Source organism: Anopheles nili, chromosome 3, assembly GCF_943737925.1.
Source record: "Anopheles nili chromosome 3, idAnoNiliSN_F5_01, whole genome shotgun sequence".
Classification (NCBI taxonomy): Eukaryota; Metazoa; Arthropoda; class Insecta; order Diptera; family Culicidae; genus Anopheles; species Anopheles nili.
In genome coordinates this window covers 19,043,891-19,061,011 of record NC_071292.1, presented here as the reverse complement: position 1 = coordinate 19,061,011, position 17,121 = coordinate 19,043,891, and the positions used below count along the sequence as shown (strand labels likewise).

At 46.7% G+C, this 17,121-nt stretch overlaps 1 protein-coding gene across 1 annotated transcript; it reads right to left on the bottom strand.

Annotated features, from left to right (window-relative positions):
* Positions 1–50: 50 nt before the first annotated feature.
* Positions 51–16,695, bottom strand: LOC128722698 (SUN domain-containing ossification factor). Its single transcript, XM_053816374.1, has 4 exons — positions 16,637–16,695; positions 15,911–16,369; positions 2,823–5,349; positions 51–2,739 (listed from the first exon to the last, which is right to left on the bottom strand). Exons 1-4 carry the CDS (start codon positions 16,693–16,695, stop codon positions 1,024–1,026), a joined length of 4,761 nt encoding a protein of 1,586 aa, XP_053672349.1. The 3' UTR covers positions 51–1,023.
* Between the last annotated feature and the right edge of the window lie 426 nt (positions 16,696–17,121).

Here is a 17,121-nt window from a genome sequence, read left to right as displayed (position 1 = left end):
TAATAGTCGGCTAATTTTCTTTCGTACAGATACTATAGATAACAAATAGGCTACTATTGATAACAAAATAATTTATTTCGTCTTCTACACGAACGTTTTATCGATCAGATTATCTCCATTTTCATGGCCATTTTTTGCTATTCAATGCTACATTGAACGGATAGTGCTACACCATTTTACGTATCCAGATCGGTACCAGACCCAGATCGTTTATTGTGATTTACTGTTTCATACTGCCCAGAGTGGTGCGTAACGTTTTAGTATAGTTGTCTTCAACGTATTATGGCCCTTTGCGTTACATTCATACACAATTCGTAACTCCATTTAATAATCATCCACAATTTGATGCTTCGAAAAATTAAGGTCCAAAGATAGCACTACCAATCAAAGACACGCGTTCGACGTTCACATTCACTTTTTAAGCATACCAAATAGTGGTCCTTTTCGATAACATTTTTTCACAAAATTGCCTTTCCTTGTCTAATGTTATTTCCGTTTCATCGATCCGTCTAATTACAATATGATTAACACCAATTTCGCAAAAAAATACAGAGCCAACTGAATGCTGGACCGTAGGTGTTTTGTAACAAAAAAAATGCCATGTAGATGACGAACCTTTGAATGCCTAATGTTATTCCTGTATAACAAACAAGACATCTGCGTACGTTGACCATATGACCTGGAGTTTATCTGCCATTCTTTCGTTTACTTGATATAATCTACACGCACAGACAACTAACTTAAACATGACGTGATTTAAACGAATAAGAAACATAAGATTACAACAGACTACACTGAGAAAAGGAACGATTTTCAGCTACAACTTCCGTCCTCCTAGTAAGGAATAGAGTGGACACATTTCGAAAGTACGCCATTATGCTACGAATAAATCCCCACTACTCAAGTGGGAGGGTTTGCTAGTGATCGCTTCAATAACATTCGCCCAAACGCGCGTACGCAAACTTCAGTCTATTGTAGTTAGTTTACACATAATATCGCGCGCGAACCGCTGTCCGCGCCCTATTAAAATACCTTCCGGAACAGGCGCCGTATGCTGCCCCGACTCGACTTTCGATCCAAACCGTTGCCACTACCGGTCACCCCGTTCGCGGGGAAATCACCATTAAAGGAAACCGACAACTTCACCGGTTCCTGTCCTTCCCGGGGTCCCTTTGGTCCATCGGGACTTGCGGACTTGGCTTTCTCTATCCTTTGGCGTTGCTTGACGTCGGAGGGTAAAGAAACCTCCTGACTAGATGATGGCGAGGAGGAAAGAACTTTACTCTGCTCCGACCACCAACGGTAAAAGTTTTCCTGATTATTTCGCGGCTTTTCATTCGTCCACGCGTCACCTCCGCTGTTGGAGTGCGACGATTCGGGCATCACCTTTACCAGGCCGCTGTTATTGCTGCTAATATTAGAACTATTACTGCTACTACTATTACCACTTGTGTTGCTGCCGCTACTGCTGCTGCTGGTTTTGGCGGATTTTTTTGATGATCGCTTGGCCGACCCGAGGCTGGATCGCAGCAGCGAGGATTTGAAAAATGCCGGCGACGAAAGGCGCCGGGATGATTTAGTCGTGTGCTTTTTCTCCTGCTCCCTATCAGCGGTTTCCTCTACCGTTGAGGAATGGGAAATCACAGGACCCCCAGTCCCATTGGAATCGGGTGTTCCGTCCATTATACGATCGATATCGCTCGACACGATTAAACCCGGCTCTACCGAGGATGGATTCGAACCGGGCATGAATTCGTCGTACGATAAATCACTCGCGGTGGGAATAATAAACTCATCGTTGTCCTCCAAAAGTGGTAGCTCATCGATACGCCCACTAGTATCATTTCCCGATGATCGCTGGTGATCAACGCTACCATTAACCGCCATCCGTCGATGATCCTGTGATTCATTCATCGATACCGATCGCCTCGCAGGCTCGTGCCATGAATTTCCTCCACCAGCCAGTGGTGTTGAAGTTGCCGCAGTCGCCATTATCATCATCGAGGGAGCGGAGACTTTCCGATGTTTTTGTTTCGATTTTTTCTTCTCCAAATGCTGCGGTGTCGAAACCGGTACGGTGGTAAACTGTTGTTGCGTTGCCTCATCTTCGATCAAAAGGTTCACGTACGTACCACTGATATTTAAAGCTTCCTCACTCGGTCGCTTCTTGCGAAGTCGTGCCGGAGACATTCCCGAGGCCACGGTCGATGGATCGCCAGTGCCAATAATCACACCCGACACACTGCCAACCGAGCCACCGGTCACATCTACACTCGTACCACCCGTGGGCATCCCATCGATTGATTTTCTTCGTAGCATTCGGCCACGAATGGGTTTCGCATCCGATCCAACCTGTGCCAGCTCACGATCAATGACGCTTTGTGGTAGCGGAGCCGGTTGTTGACTGGCAACCCATCCATTTGGCGGACGGTTAACACTTCCCAAAATAGTACGCATCAGGACCAACAGAATTGCCAGCAACAGCACAACGGCAAAAAGGACCACTAGCGCTATGTTGCGCCAGATGATAACCATGTCCTGGAACATCATCAGATCCTGCCGTAGCTGGTCGTTCATTTCCCGCACCGTCGTTTCACTCTCACGCATCCGCCTGTTTTGGTCATCGATCTCGTGTAGCGTTTTGGCGTAAGAGTGCTGCAATTCTTCGACTTGCTTACGATATCGACGGCTTAACTCCTCGAGATATTGTCCCGATAGGCTCATGTTTCGTTCGAGGGCCTACAAGCAAAAGAAAGTAAAAATAAATTACAAGCAGATCCTACCAAAAGCGACCACACTTCAAACAAACATTCGTTATGTACCTTAATGCGGTTTGACAAGCGAAGGAAAACACTCTCCGGTTGTCCCTTTTGCGGTCCCGTTTGAAGAGTACCGGCGGAATAAGCAGGAGCATGACCAGTTGTAGTTTCTGCTCCGCCCGATGGGCCAGATCCATCACCGACGGCAATCGTGCCATCGGAATGGTGATGACCACCCGCAACCAGCGCTCCCTCGTCGATTGATTCCCAATGCTGGTTTCCTAGATCTTCTTTTTCCTTATAGTCCTGTTGTTGCTCCTGTTCACGCGGTTGACCCGTAGAACTAACAGCTACCACATCAGCTTCCATAGCAGTAGGCTGCGGAGACTCGGTTGCAATGTTAAACATATTAACATCCTCCCTCACAGCAGCAGTGCCATCCTGTTCCTTAACCACCTCTAAATCATCCTGCTTTGCGGCTGGTTCATGTTCGGTCTCTTCGAGTTGCTCAAGTTCTCGTCCTTTTTCATTCGTTTGGGTAGGAATCGATGCTGATGTTTCTCCATCGACGAATGGTTTTCCTGATAAAGGATCACTATTCTCCTGCAGATCATGTTGCGTATCGGTCGCAGTAGATTTTTGATTTACGACCGGTACCACTTGATCCGTTTCACCAGCAACTGGTTCGTTGCTTTCCACTTCTTTAGGAACGAGACTAATCGTCGAAAGCAGCTTCAGGTCGAAAGCCACCACATTGCACAGCCCAGCTACCAGTCGATCTGGCAGTAGATTCAGCAAGCTGTAGCGCATGTTTAAGCAGATCGAGGGTGGCGCATCACCCTCGCCATCGCCTTGCTTCGTCGAGCGCGGTAAGTTAAACCCTAACACGTTGGCACATAGAAAATGCTGTGCGGAATCAAACGAACGCTCGATTCGCGGCACACCTAAAAGACTAGTGAGAAGATTGTGTTTGCAATTCATCATGGACTCTAGCTGAGCCCGGAAATGGTCGGTACAGTTAACGCAACGTATCGTATAAGCTAGTGTAAAACAGGATGATGGCGCGGCGACCTCCTGGACCTCACCCCATGTCGGCACGCCAGTGATTGCAATATTATCTCCACCTTTCGTCGTCGCGCGTTCATTGGTGCCATCGACTGAAGAATTGTTACTATCGTTTCCGCTTTTGCTAAGCGCTTCGGCGGCCTTCTTTACCATGTTCATCACCACCTCACCGGCGGACTTGAGGATGTTGTTCGGGTTCTTGCCACTCCGACGTGCATCTTTAGTGTCTACACCCACATCATCTTCCTTATCCGTTTGGAGGTCCTTTTCACCGCTCTTCGACGGCAATATTGTAGTCTCGAACGGTTCCTTGCCAGACTCAACTATCCTTTTGCGGTCAGAAAGTAACACATCCTTATGTTCCTTTCCAGGCAGTACACTGCCGTCGCTCAGAACAAGCACATCATCTTCATCATCGTCCTCCAGCGGCATCGGCGTGTTATCCGTTTCGAACGCCTCAAACTCGGATGTTCCGTACACCCGAAATAACGATACTGGACAGAAATGCTCCTGGTTGTAATGCGACAAAATCTCTACACGTACGAACTTCCCGAACAAGTGCGGGTGCAGCTGAAAGCTCTGCACGTCCCGCTCATCCTTGGCCGTAAATTGGCCCACGTTGGCCCAGTCGCGTGTCGGAAATCGATTGCTAACCGACACGGTAAACTCTTTCGGGGACGACGAAAACAACTCAAAGTTTGCCAGCTCGATTCGCTCCGCCTGCACCGGTTCGCACAGCTCTACGACGAACCAAATCTTGCTCGTGCAAGGATTCAGCAGATATTCGTCCTTAGGTGCCGTCAGTACGGATCCCGTGCTCTGCGCCTCTGGATTCGAGGCTATAATTTTCGCTCCACACTCGGGGGCGGCGTAGTTTTTCTCACGCGGTTTCATCACACCACCGTTCGCTTTCCCACCGGTCGGTTTTGTGCCCTTTTTCATGGCAGAAGCATTCACGACCTCGCCCAGTTTCTTTTCCGCTTCGGCCATTTGCTTCTGGGCCCATTCGCTGAACACGGGCATGGGATTTTCCTCGGTTAGGTTCATCTCGAGTGGCCGGAGCGGCATACCGGTGGGACTAGCTTCTGGTGATCCTGATCCTGCCACACGATCACCATCACCCGTTACCTCATTTACGGAAGGAACTTCAGTGGTCTCGAGAAGAGTCCTTGAAGCTGCCAATCCGCCATCGTCTGTTGGGGCCATTATCAATGCCGGTTGTTCGGGCTCTCCCGTCCGAGAGTCGGGAACTTCCACACCTTCCATATCGAGCGTACCATTACTGTGTTCTTCTTCAGCAGTTACGATGCCATCGGCCAATAGAGGCTGATGATGGTGTTGCTCCTGTGTCTGATCATTGTTGTGCAACGGTACCGTCGGTTGAACGGTGTGTGGATTGTTGTGCGATAGATTTTTCAACGTTGCCTCCAAGTTTTCCTCCAACTTACTCTCAATATTATTCAGCTCATTGTGCTGATTGTCCACCAACGTGATTATTGAAGGTGGTCCTGGAATGTTTTGTAATCTGAAACAAAAAGAACAGAAACGGAAGATAACCTTAACAATTTGTTAACCAGAAAGATCATTGAAAGATACTCTATTACAAATGCCACCCTACATTCAGTTCAATGATCGATCGTGTGATCTCTAGCAAAGCAAATATACGAGAACGAAACTGAAAGCCATTTCCGCATGCATGCAATCTGAGCTGCATCAGGCAGGACACACGAGAGATGGCACGTGATAAGTGACGATAGTGAAGGGCCACAGCACGCTTGTTGACCAGCTGCCCTACGCTCGTGTTTACAATCAACGCCATCCCGAGCATGCAAGCCAGAGCTCAGCCAGCCTTGACTTGTCACAGTGCGTGCGTGCATGTTTCAAGTACACCTCCGTATGGGGCATCCGGTGACAACAAGTCACGAGGAGACATCGCTGGCGAGGAAGCCACACTGTGTTTTCACGCGCAAAATAACGGTCGACACAAGTAGACAAATTATTTTTAGACCCTTAACAACCGGAGACTTCCTCAAACCATAATTACCGCACTTGTCGACATTGGCAGTGAAAATAATGGCTACGGACAACGACAAGAACACCATATTTCACATCCATCATTCAGAGCTGTTGTTTCTTTTTCTTTTTGGGGAAAAAGCAAGAAGAAACTTTCTCTTGGAACACGTGATCAATTTCTAATACAGTGGAGTAGTTTTTGAATCATTTGTTGATCTTGTTATTACTCTTAGCGAGTGCAGTACAGAATCCTTGATAATCCGTTTTAATAAACATTCATTGGCATACTTTATGAAAAGAGAAGAGCAAAATAGATATAAACAAAAGCTCTCCTTAGTTCGTTTAAATTCCAGGGTTTGTTTGTCGGCTCCTCAATAAGAGCATATTGAAGTTAATAAGTAACAGGCATGTTATTGTTGGGTCACGAAGCAACCGAACCAAAATCGTGAAACAATTCCACAAATTATGCTACCGTGTTGGATTCCACCACGTGCCCCATCGCTGTACCCAAGCTCAAACCCATGCTTGAGCTTTGAATGAACAACCGCTTCAAAGCCCCATCGCACTTACCCATCGTGGTAGAGGTTGGAGATGGCCACGATCTGGGAGACCACCGCCACCCAGCAGAAGGTCACCAGGACGGTCAGCTTACGCATCCTTCCGGCACGTGCCGCAATCGCCCCGACCAGCCTCATCGAGAGCTGCCATTTAACGTAGCAAAACGCCACCAGGTACAGATTCACCACCATGTACACATCAACCGATGGTAGGTGCAGCATCCGGTGCGGTACATGGAACTGCAACACACTAACGTATCGCAGCACCTGGGTTTAGTCACTGGGAACATCACCACCACACGGTAGTGAGCATAAACCGTTGGTCCTGAAAGGCGCGTTTCCAAAAAGGCTCACTATCGCTTGATAACTGACACTTTTCACGATCGATTCCTGAGCCGACTACTGATGCACACTAGCCACTGCGCTGGAGGCCGTTTCTAACTGAAGTAGTTGCTCTTAGCGCGCGGAAAACTAAATGAAACCGTGTCGCGAACGGCGCCCTCTCGTCCTCGTCAGGCACATTTACTGGAACTGAATTTTTAAACAGACAAACAACGCGGCCCCCCCGTTAGATTATTATGCATCACCGCTCGTAACTGGGTGAATGATAGCGATTGTCGCACAGGCACAGAGCGCGGTACATGTTTCCTAGAGCCAGCTAACCTAGCCAGCGAAAGAATCCACCCGAACATTTCGCTAATGCGAACAAATATTTCGTTTACTGCATGACGCGCGCGCCACGATAAGACGTACAAATAGAGTTTTTGTGCATGAAAAGGTTCTACCGTGGAGTGGAAAACACACTCACGATGTCGATAATAAAATGCACTATAAAATCGGCACTAAACAACAGGAAGAAGCGTTGTGGAGCAAATTACCCCTACCGACAATCAATGTCACGAGTTTTCCCACTAAATTGAACGATCGTCCCGGACGAGTGTTTTCCAACGCACGGCAATTTACATGTCAGGCAACAAACACGTGAGCGAAAGGAAATTCATTGGCGTAGATTTGCAAGCCGTGAAGATGCTCGCGATGTCCACGTGCACGTGGGGCAGCGGCATTTCGGTCAGGTTACGGTGCAACGATAAAGATAGCGCTGGGGCTCATAAAGTGGATCACACTTCCATGATTCCTTTGATCCATTATCTTTATAAACCCGTGGCGCCTAATGCTAGCTCACGGCGAGTCGTTCAAGGTTTTGCCGTTTAGAGTGAGGGAAGCATTTTCGAGTGACTATCGAACGTGACAGTGTGGAGATGGTAACGTGATGCCTGAGAACATGCGTCTGGGGCAAGCGGAAGTGGAGAATGGAAAACTTAAACCGTCTCAATGTGACGCACGGGTCCGACACCTCCAAGTTGGTTTAGATATATGTATTTTATTTCACCTTCTACGAGATTTGGCAAACCACAGAATTCTAGAATGCGATAGCATAGCTTTGAGTATCATATATCAGTCAGTTTCGATGTCAGGTTCTTTGACAATTTTTGGCCAGAAAAATCCAATCTACGATTGTTCTGTACAAAAAAACAACCCTGCGTACCAGATAACGTAAAGCTATACAGTCTCGAGAGAAATAAAGAATATGCAACAATGTTGCAATTACACATACGATTCACAATTTCACACTCAAAGAAAACTTTTTTCTTTCATGTTGCCGTTTTGTCGCTTGAATAAAAGTTGCTGTTATTCCGTCACGATTAAGTAATCTCTCTTTCACACCGTTAGTCTAAACTTTGCCGATGCCAAATTTAAATCAACAAAAAAAATCGAGCAAAATTATTCAAGCAGCACACACCACCTCCGTTTGGCTGCAATGATCGTGGAATGCAACAAAACGAAACATTTTGCGTCTCTTGTGTTATACCTTCTCATTTACCGATCGGTAGATGAATTTATCGCTGCAGGGATCAAAATGCAATTATCGGCGCCCGGTTGCTTCATTCCATTGAGTAACCAATTCCATTATAAGTAATCTAATTTCACAATGGAAAAGAAACACTAATTAGCCAAATGGCAAAACAATCGAACATCGAACCGTGGCTATCAAAACGGTGGGCCGTGTCCAATAAAAAAAAGTGTACACCTACCAAACCGAGCAACAACCCGATTCGTCCACGTCATTTATTGTTTACCGCGGTGCGTTCACAATAAAGGGTTGTGGTGGGTGGTGGGTGGAAACACAAACACACAAACACACGTTCATTGATACGCATACAAGCGCCCGGTACAACGTCTAATTCCGGTCGTGTGGCAAGTGCACGGTCGCCCAACTCGTAAATCATCCCCAACGCCAACGGTCAACGGTTTAAGCGTGACGAGAGTGAATTCCTCGCGCGCCTTGATAAGAAAAGTGTTGCCTATCTCAAGGGCCTGGCGGAAACGTCTCGGACGATGGATTCAAAAGCAAAAGCAAATAGTGCGCTACATTTTGTTCGCTTTAAACATTGCGTCGGTAGAAGATGATGTCCTAGAAATTGCGCGAATTGAATGCTCTGTTTGTTTTTGGCGCACTGTTTAAACAAATATTCCTGCACCACTGCCACCTAATCAGCCAGCAGTTGTGTAATCAAATTCAGATGAGAGTAAGTTTACCCAACAGCATCCACAAAACCGCAGCTTGACATAACAAAAGTATGCCTTATCATCAGGTTCCATCGTCGGAACATGGGTCCGGTCGCAATCAATCGAAGGCAAACTTTGAGTACAGCACACCGTCTAATCATCAAAAGGCCCATGAGAAACGCGAAAACAAACGCTACGGCATGACATCCACAACAAAGGACATGCTTCACCGTTGTTTGTGTGTTCCATCACATTGTATCTCGACGGTTTGAACGTACAAAGGCTCTTCGGTGACGCAGTCGCCAATGCTGAAGGTCAACATTGGCTGACAGAAGTAGCGCCACAGAGTGAGCTATACATAATCGATCCGTTTCTAACCGTTCTACACCGATCGATCGATCGATCGATTGGACGAAAAGTCAATGCCAACAGCCATTGCTCAAGAAGCAAGCGAAGAATGAACCCTCCACCATGACAAGGGAATCAAAATAGTAATCAAACTGCCCGCGAGAACATGACGAACAGGAAAGGTATCCCTCAGGAGCAGGAAGTCACCCAAATGCCCCCATGTTCACATGTGGATGAGTGTTGCTGTACGTGGTTTTGCTCGCAGTCCGCTTAGGCATTAAATATGCACCTAGGGGCTCACTTAGTAGATTAAAGCGCCATTAACTGTCATTGTAGTCAAGCTAGGGAGTGGTCCTGCATACTCATCAACCGTACACAAGCGTCAGTAATTGAGTCTGCGACGCAAAGAACGTGTCTGTCGCTTTGCAACCCAATCCCAGTGCAGTGAGACACATTCAATGCCACGTTCACTTGTGTCCACTTACGGTTGTGTCAATTGAAGAAGTTGGGCTGGTTTTATCTTTCAGAAAATGCTTATCATTCTGATACGCACATGGGCGGGCTAAGAAATTTCGATGCTGCGCTGGACTAGCTTCTTCAATAGGCTTGATATCTTCAATGATACCACTTATGATCAGTTCAAATAGTATCTCAAAAGGGGCTATACAACCTACCTCACACCAACATGTACATACCAGGCACAAGTAGGGCATGATCGGAACTAAACGATTTGATTTGTCCCTTAAACAACCTTGTCGTAGCTATGCAACTTACAAAAAAAGACATACGCTTCCACGCAACCTTCAAGAAAGTTCCAATCACCACGTTCACGAAGTGATTGTTCTACCAAACACTCCCCCACTGGTGGACCATAGAATGGAAAATGTCGTACCAACTCGTAACTGGAACGGACTTGTTAAAGAAGCAAAAACTAGCAGAACACATCAGCATAGACCGGTTTGTGAAACATCATCGCCAAAAGCGGCTTTTTGGGGGACACCAGGAGAAAAAAAAGCGGCCCGCGTTCTCCTTTAAACATGGAATAACGAATTCACAAGAGGTCACTCTCGGTGGCATGGGAAAATATTGGGGACTAATTTAAATTTCACCTTATCTCACAACGACTTCGATTACTCAACTTGTGGCGACAGTGGCAGTAACCGGCAACGATGACGAAATGAAACGCCTCCCCCCGCGAGAGGTTTTCACCATTTTCTTCCCTTTTTTCGCCAACCTATTCCTCTGTGGGTGCTTCGCTGGAGGCGCTTTCACTTTCACGACGCGAGCGCATTGCGTACTTTCTTCTATTCCGAAAAAATGCAGTAAATTGGTGCGGTCCATTTTTAGAAGTGCACACTCTCGAACGAAGATTCAACGGCACCCGGGACATTTGATTTTGCGCTTTTTCTCTATCATTTTCCGGTTTAAAGGCTTTCGTTTTCCTCCTCCTCGTGCAGGCACGGTTCATGGATCGCAGCAAAGCTGCAACGAGTGCCGCATTGCGTCATGAAACTGGCCTCGGTACCGCGTCTGGTGTAGATAGTTAGATAAAACTTCCCAAAATGTTACACATATGCGTACGTAACAGTTGAGTGATGACGTCTTCTAAGGGGCATCTAATTCTTTCGAATTTATGGATCAACACCATCCATTAATTAAATGGGACGACCAAACGTGACCCCAAAGACGCTTATTTACCCTTTAGCCTTTTGAATGGTTATCAAAAATTCCATCATTGACCTCGCAGCAAACCACGATCTCAACTGACTCCAAAACTACACAAGCTCATGAAACACCATCGTCGCTTATTGTGGCTCAATGGAAGGACCATATGGTCGAGCTGGAACAGATTGTTGTTCAGTTGGCTTCCTCTAGTTTTACTTTATTCATTCAGTCCCTTTCGGACGCCCCCGCATCAAGATTACAGACCAACCACGACGCACTGAGCAATGTGGCACATTTTCTGCCCCTTCCGACGAGCGAATGCTGCGTTCAACATGAAAATCCCATTTCACAACGGGAGCTATGCCCCAGTACGGGCTTAGGGCGGCGCCAGAATATCCAGCAAGTTCTCGATTTGGTCCAGATTCGTTATCAAGAGTTGACGAAAAAAAAGCACGCACGCACGAATAGGAACGTGCTAAGTGGCGACTGCACGACATCCTGACAAAGTGGCAGCAGTGCGTTTCGCAAAATGGAAGAGAAAACCTTGCGTCTGTCCACCATTCCTCGAATAACAACACACAGGCGACAGACAGAGGAGTTTCCTTCTGGAAATTTCACCACAAGGGGAGACTATTAGCATGCCAGACCAGCACCAAATTAGTACATCAAATTGATAATAATTTGAGAAAATACACATCGCTATCAGGCAAAAGTCCGTCACTATCAGAAAACTCTACATTGTTTTATTTATGTTTGTGGAAAATTCCTTCGCTTAATATCACTGTGCCTGTATGACATAGTATCACAATATTACTCATGAGATAATTTCTTCAACAATGTGCTCCACTCATCCATCTCTAATGCATCATTTTGCCATCCGTCCCGTTAGATGCTTTAATTTACACATCGTTGCGCCGCATTCCAGCCATTTATTCCACACATTCCAAACGGGTGTTTTACGCAAGCACTACACCCTGAACACGCTCAACAATTCTTCACCGTCAGCGTAGGGTTGGAATCGGTGTGAATCACCGCGGGTAACTGCATAAAACCCAACCTCTAGCGGGATCGCTGCACTTGATGGTCATAAGTCCGGAGAGGATAATGATGCTCTGGTTCGTGTGTAGTGACTTCATCTTCAACCGCTTCCGTTCTTTGCGCCCTCACTTGCACCCACCCACGTCCGTGCCAGCCAAGCCGGTTCGTCGTGACATAATATCGACCTGTCGTTTATTCGCTCACTACAAAAAAAAGGCACTCAGTGTTGCGCCCTTCTGCAGGGCGTGTATCTGGGGTGTTTTTTTTTCTTCTATAAGGATAAATTAATTTCACCAACTCGAGTACAGAGACAAAAACCTCAGGACACGACGCATCATCATCCGCCGACACGTTTGGGATCATTTTCAACGGGCGTGCATAACCACACAACATCACATCCATCATTTCTCTCACAAATGCAAGCTTTCAATTAAAGAAACCAAGCATCTCAACCCGTTCCCTCACGCACCACAGCACAGCCAGCATACACCAACGCCAAAAGTCGCCCTCTTAGCTGCACCAAGGAACGGACCAGCAACCGACACCGCAACAAAAGCAACCGACCGAACCGTACGAACAACTCAATTGACACTGAATCGCTCTCGACCACAAACTCAACGGCGAGGAGGCCCCAAAGCCGGTCCAACCACGAATCGCAACGGTGGCCACAAGCCAGGAAGGGCAGTGGCATTATCGCGAGACGCCCTGTGGCATGGGGTTGTCGTCGCGACCACCAAGTGCACCCTTCACGCTTCGTCCTGGCTCTCTCTTTCTCTCTCATTTGGTCAGCTCTCGGAACGGCGCCATCGCAAACGTCACTGGGCGGGCGGTGGGTGTTTTTTTTTCTTCTTTCAAACCCACCCCAAACCAAATACGCTCTCACGATCGTCTTGTGAACCTCGTGCTCGCGAAACGCCACCACATGCTCACGCAATGTACTTGAGGTGGGGACATCTTCTTAGGTGGAGACGAAGAGGTGGCAGTGGTTTGTTTTCGAATATACGTTCTGTTATGCGTCCTTGCCGCGGACGCATGGTGGAGTGGCATTTTTGTTTGTGTTTTTTTCTGCTTCTTCTTGCCACTGATGCAGCTGCGTCAAAATGGCAAGTTATCTCAACCCCTCCCGGTGGTGGTGTTGCTGCTCTCTCGGTGAGCAGAGTATTCGATCGTATGTACTACTGGTGCGGGTTGGTACTACTACCACACCATCCAGTAATAGTGGAACCGCTCCAGTAATGACGTGGACCAATGCTATACGAGAATGGAAACGAGCTGAGCCGTCTACGCGCTAGGGGAAGCTGAAACGTGGCCAACAAATCAATCGACCGAAGTACCTTTATGGGACTTCCTTAAAAATTCTACTAGCGAATCGAATGGTCTAGCCACGTCAATAACTTGGACACGTGTACTACTTCCACTGATACTGTGACGGGTATGACAAACTTATTTAAATTACCACTTTGCGCAAACTTTGAAGTTCAGTAATAAAATATCTATACTTAATATTTATTCAAAAATACTAAGTAATGATGGGTTAGCCGTTTGACCTGCCCTTAGTTGACACACACTCAAGGGTGTACAAGTTGTCCCTACAACAACCCTTTACAGGCACTACCGAAGCCTTACTAGACCAAAACACACAAACAAGGAAGCTTGTTTGCACGCATAAAAAGAATATAAAATGGAGAGGGGGAACATCGATTCATCAAGAAGATGCGTCTCATCCTGTTCCATCGTCCTCGAACTCGCTTCCGCAGAAACCGAGTGTGAGGTAATCAAGTCGCGTCTCGGTCCTGCAAACACAAGCCACTTGTTTTTATACGATATTTCATCACTTCTTTTACACCCAATCAACCGATTACAGCGACTGGAAGCTCGTCACGCGACGATGAGCGTCAGCGTCATTCCATCCATTAAGGAGGAGCTGTTGCTTTAGGAGACTCCATTCGACGTCACCGTTTTTAAGACGCCTTAAAAGGGCAGTTTTGCTGATCCACCTGTCGTAACCGGTTCCCGGTGTAATGCTGTGCAATGATGGAACGGATGGGACCCCCGGGGTACGTTGACCTTCCGATAGGTAAGGATCATTACCGGTTTGACCTCTAACAAATATGCTGGATCAATAAAGCGGTACGCAAATATTTGCATTCGTCAAAGCTCCCTAAAGTACCTTGGCTTACACTAGCTGATAAACGAAACTAACGCCAATGAAGGTCTCTTGCTTGAGTTATGACTTCTTTGCAGTTACGGCAAAAACTTAGGGAAAAGTTCCGTAAAACAATGTTTGTTTGCACAACTCCGAAAGCAAACATTCTTAAAGGAAGCAGAAGAGAACACAAAGGGCCTTTATGCCGAGTAGACAGCGTCGTCTCACCATCATTCTTATTTGCGTGCTTTTAAGATGTTTTCACTTTCTTTTCAAAGCCAAATGGTGGTGCCCTCATACATCATCGCTCCGTGGAGACTCCATAAATTATAGAGGTTAAAAAATGTTGTAAAATAATTCCAACATCACATCAACCGTTATGTAACCGAAGATATCTGTCGTTGGTGGTCAAACTTGCACAATTAAAATCGTCACGCGGTGCAGTGTGCAACTGCAATCCGAGCTAAACGATCGACAAAAAAAGTCGACCTCTTTCATTCATTTTAGCGAACTAATTTTTGCGATAGTAAATTAAAACGTCTCGAAAATTGCTCAAACGGAAATATGTCTAGTGATGAAAGTAAAATAATAAAAACGCCGTTTACTCGTGAACGACTTAAATAATTAATGCGTTGGAGGTGCTCCGTTGGTTTTATCGTTTACTGAGCTATATGGTCACATACGCACACACATATTTATTTGTGGGAGATTTTTTGGGTCGCATGTACCGTAAACGCAACACGTAACCGTTAGGCTACTTACATGCCAAGGTCGATTTAATTTTATGTTACCACCATTATCTTCCACGATGCATCGATCCTTCAATAGGGGCCCCACATGGGAAGGCATTCAGTGCATTTTGGAATGCACCACTATCCAATTCACGAGCTGTTGCGTCTTTCACATGACTCTCGTTACACCTGCTCGCGAGGGAGCGAGATGATTTACAGCCAGAAACGATGAACAAACGAGAAGTTGTTCAACGGTATTCCTTCTCCGCAATAAACCAAGGGTTTTTCTTCTCCTCGATGCACAAATTATGAATGGTATGGAGAAAAAAAAATGGACATACTGATAGCCAACAAAGGGCGGCTTCCATACCGCAGCTTATCACGGGGAAATGGCGCGTGCCCATTGAAGCAAGAAATGCAACGAACACTCCATACCGGGAAGGCCATAAGTCTCCCGCGAGGCGTCAAGACGAAGAAAAAGATCGTACACCTTTGGTGTACGCACACCGGGCACATGTACAAAGCACGTGATTACGAAGGTCACCGAAATAGAAAACGTATGACTACACGGAGAAGCCACACGTGCCAGGGCGACAGGCCAGCTCACGGTCACATTCCCGAGCCGTGGTAATGTCGACCTTCGGGGAAGGGATTTTGCACGTTTTGTGACATTTAAAAATCTTTGTCCCAGAAAGTAATTGAAAAATTCCGAAAATAGACACCATCCCGATCAGCTCAATCGTGACGGAAATCGATATCATCCCTAATTCAGCCCCATCATTACTCTCGTACCAACGGTTTTGGTATTTGCGCAGATGTGTATCAGACTTCAGTGCGAAAATGTCTTATAAAGCGGCGTAGTTGTGTGCAATAAATGTCAATAACTGCGATGTCTCACACGGCACAATAAAAGCTTCGTTATCAGCGGGCTCTAATAATGTCTTATCATTCGAGGAGAAAGACCGGATGTACGCATATTTATGCGATTCTAGAACATAGAGCCTTACCAACTACACTTACCCGCTGTTGGTGACGCCAACGTTCTTGGAGATGGTTTCTAAAAATATGACGTCCTTTAGATCCGGAGGCTCGTCATGTTGTACGGTAGGTCGTTCCGTCAGTATATCCTTCTTGAGCGAATTTTTCCCCACTCCACCATGAGCTGGCTTCTTGAGTGGCTTCACACCGTGACGCTGGCCGCCGGGGAAACCAGCATGCACACGCGACAGTTTCCTGTTCGGACTTTCCGTCGCCGTATTTTGGACCCGTACGTGCCCGGGTTCACCTTTGCTGTCAGGAGTCTGCTCGTTGCGGTGCAATAGCTTGATTCCTTCGGCTTCATTACTGCTCGCGGGATTTTCATCGACGGAATGTTGCACCACGTTAGCACCATTTGGTTGTCGCGATTCGGCACCATGACGCTGAAGATCAGATGATGGCTTCAGTGTTTCTGAGGCCACTATGATAAACAGCGTGCAACTAGAAAGGAGAAGCGGATAATGAAAAATTCAAGCCGTATTCCGTAGCCCGTGGCAACGAGCATATGAATGCACTAATAACTCGAACATATGGAGCGCCGAAGCGATAGGGTGTAAAATGGAAGCAGTGATGCTGTTCGACAGACGATTGCATCACAGTTTACTTCCACTATCGCTATCGCCTTCCTTCCACTAAGCGAGAGTTTGCTGAGCGAAGGACGCGAAGGCCGTTGACGCCCGTGCAAGTGCATCGCCCACCGGAACTCACCTGGAAACGAGCAATACCAGTAACAGCGTGCAGTAGGCGTAGCATAAGCTAGGTTTCATTATTCTACGATTCCAGGACACATCGACAAACTGTCGGCGCTAGTAACGTGCACTAGAACAGGATATGCTAATTTAACACTCAGCGGCACCAACAACGCCCGCACATCCAATCAACTACGCACACACAAAACACACACTTCTTGGTACAGGCCGCTTTTCGTGCTGCTAGCTTGGTGAGGAAATTTGTCGCACAAACAAATTTCTCAACAATTTTACTCTCTGGCACACACAATTTCGCCCACGAACACTTTTCTCGCGACACCAACAATCGGAAACTAGGAGACGATCGACGTAAAAATACACACTACTGGCAGCCTGCCTGCCTGGTTGCTATGGTTGCACAAACGTACAAGGAAAATAAAAATCAATCTAGCTACCCGGAAAACACCAGTAAATTATTTCTTCGACAAATTGCAACCCATCATT

Excerpts from the sequence above, each read along its gene's own strand:
- LOC128722698 (XM_053816374.1), bottom strand. The coding sequence starts at position 16,695 with ATGAAACCTAGCTTATGCTACGCCTACTGCACGCTGTTACTGGTATTG. Across the intron at positions 16,370-16,636 it reads CTGGTATTGCTCGTTTCCAG|TTGCACGCTGTTTATCATAG; the intron begins GTGAGTTCCGGT and ends TCTCCTTTCTAG. Across the intron at positions 5,350-15,910 it reads GTTGGCGTCACCAACAGCGG|ATTACAAAACATTCCAGGAC; the intron begins GTAAGTGTAGTT and ends TTTTTGTTTCAG.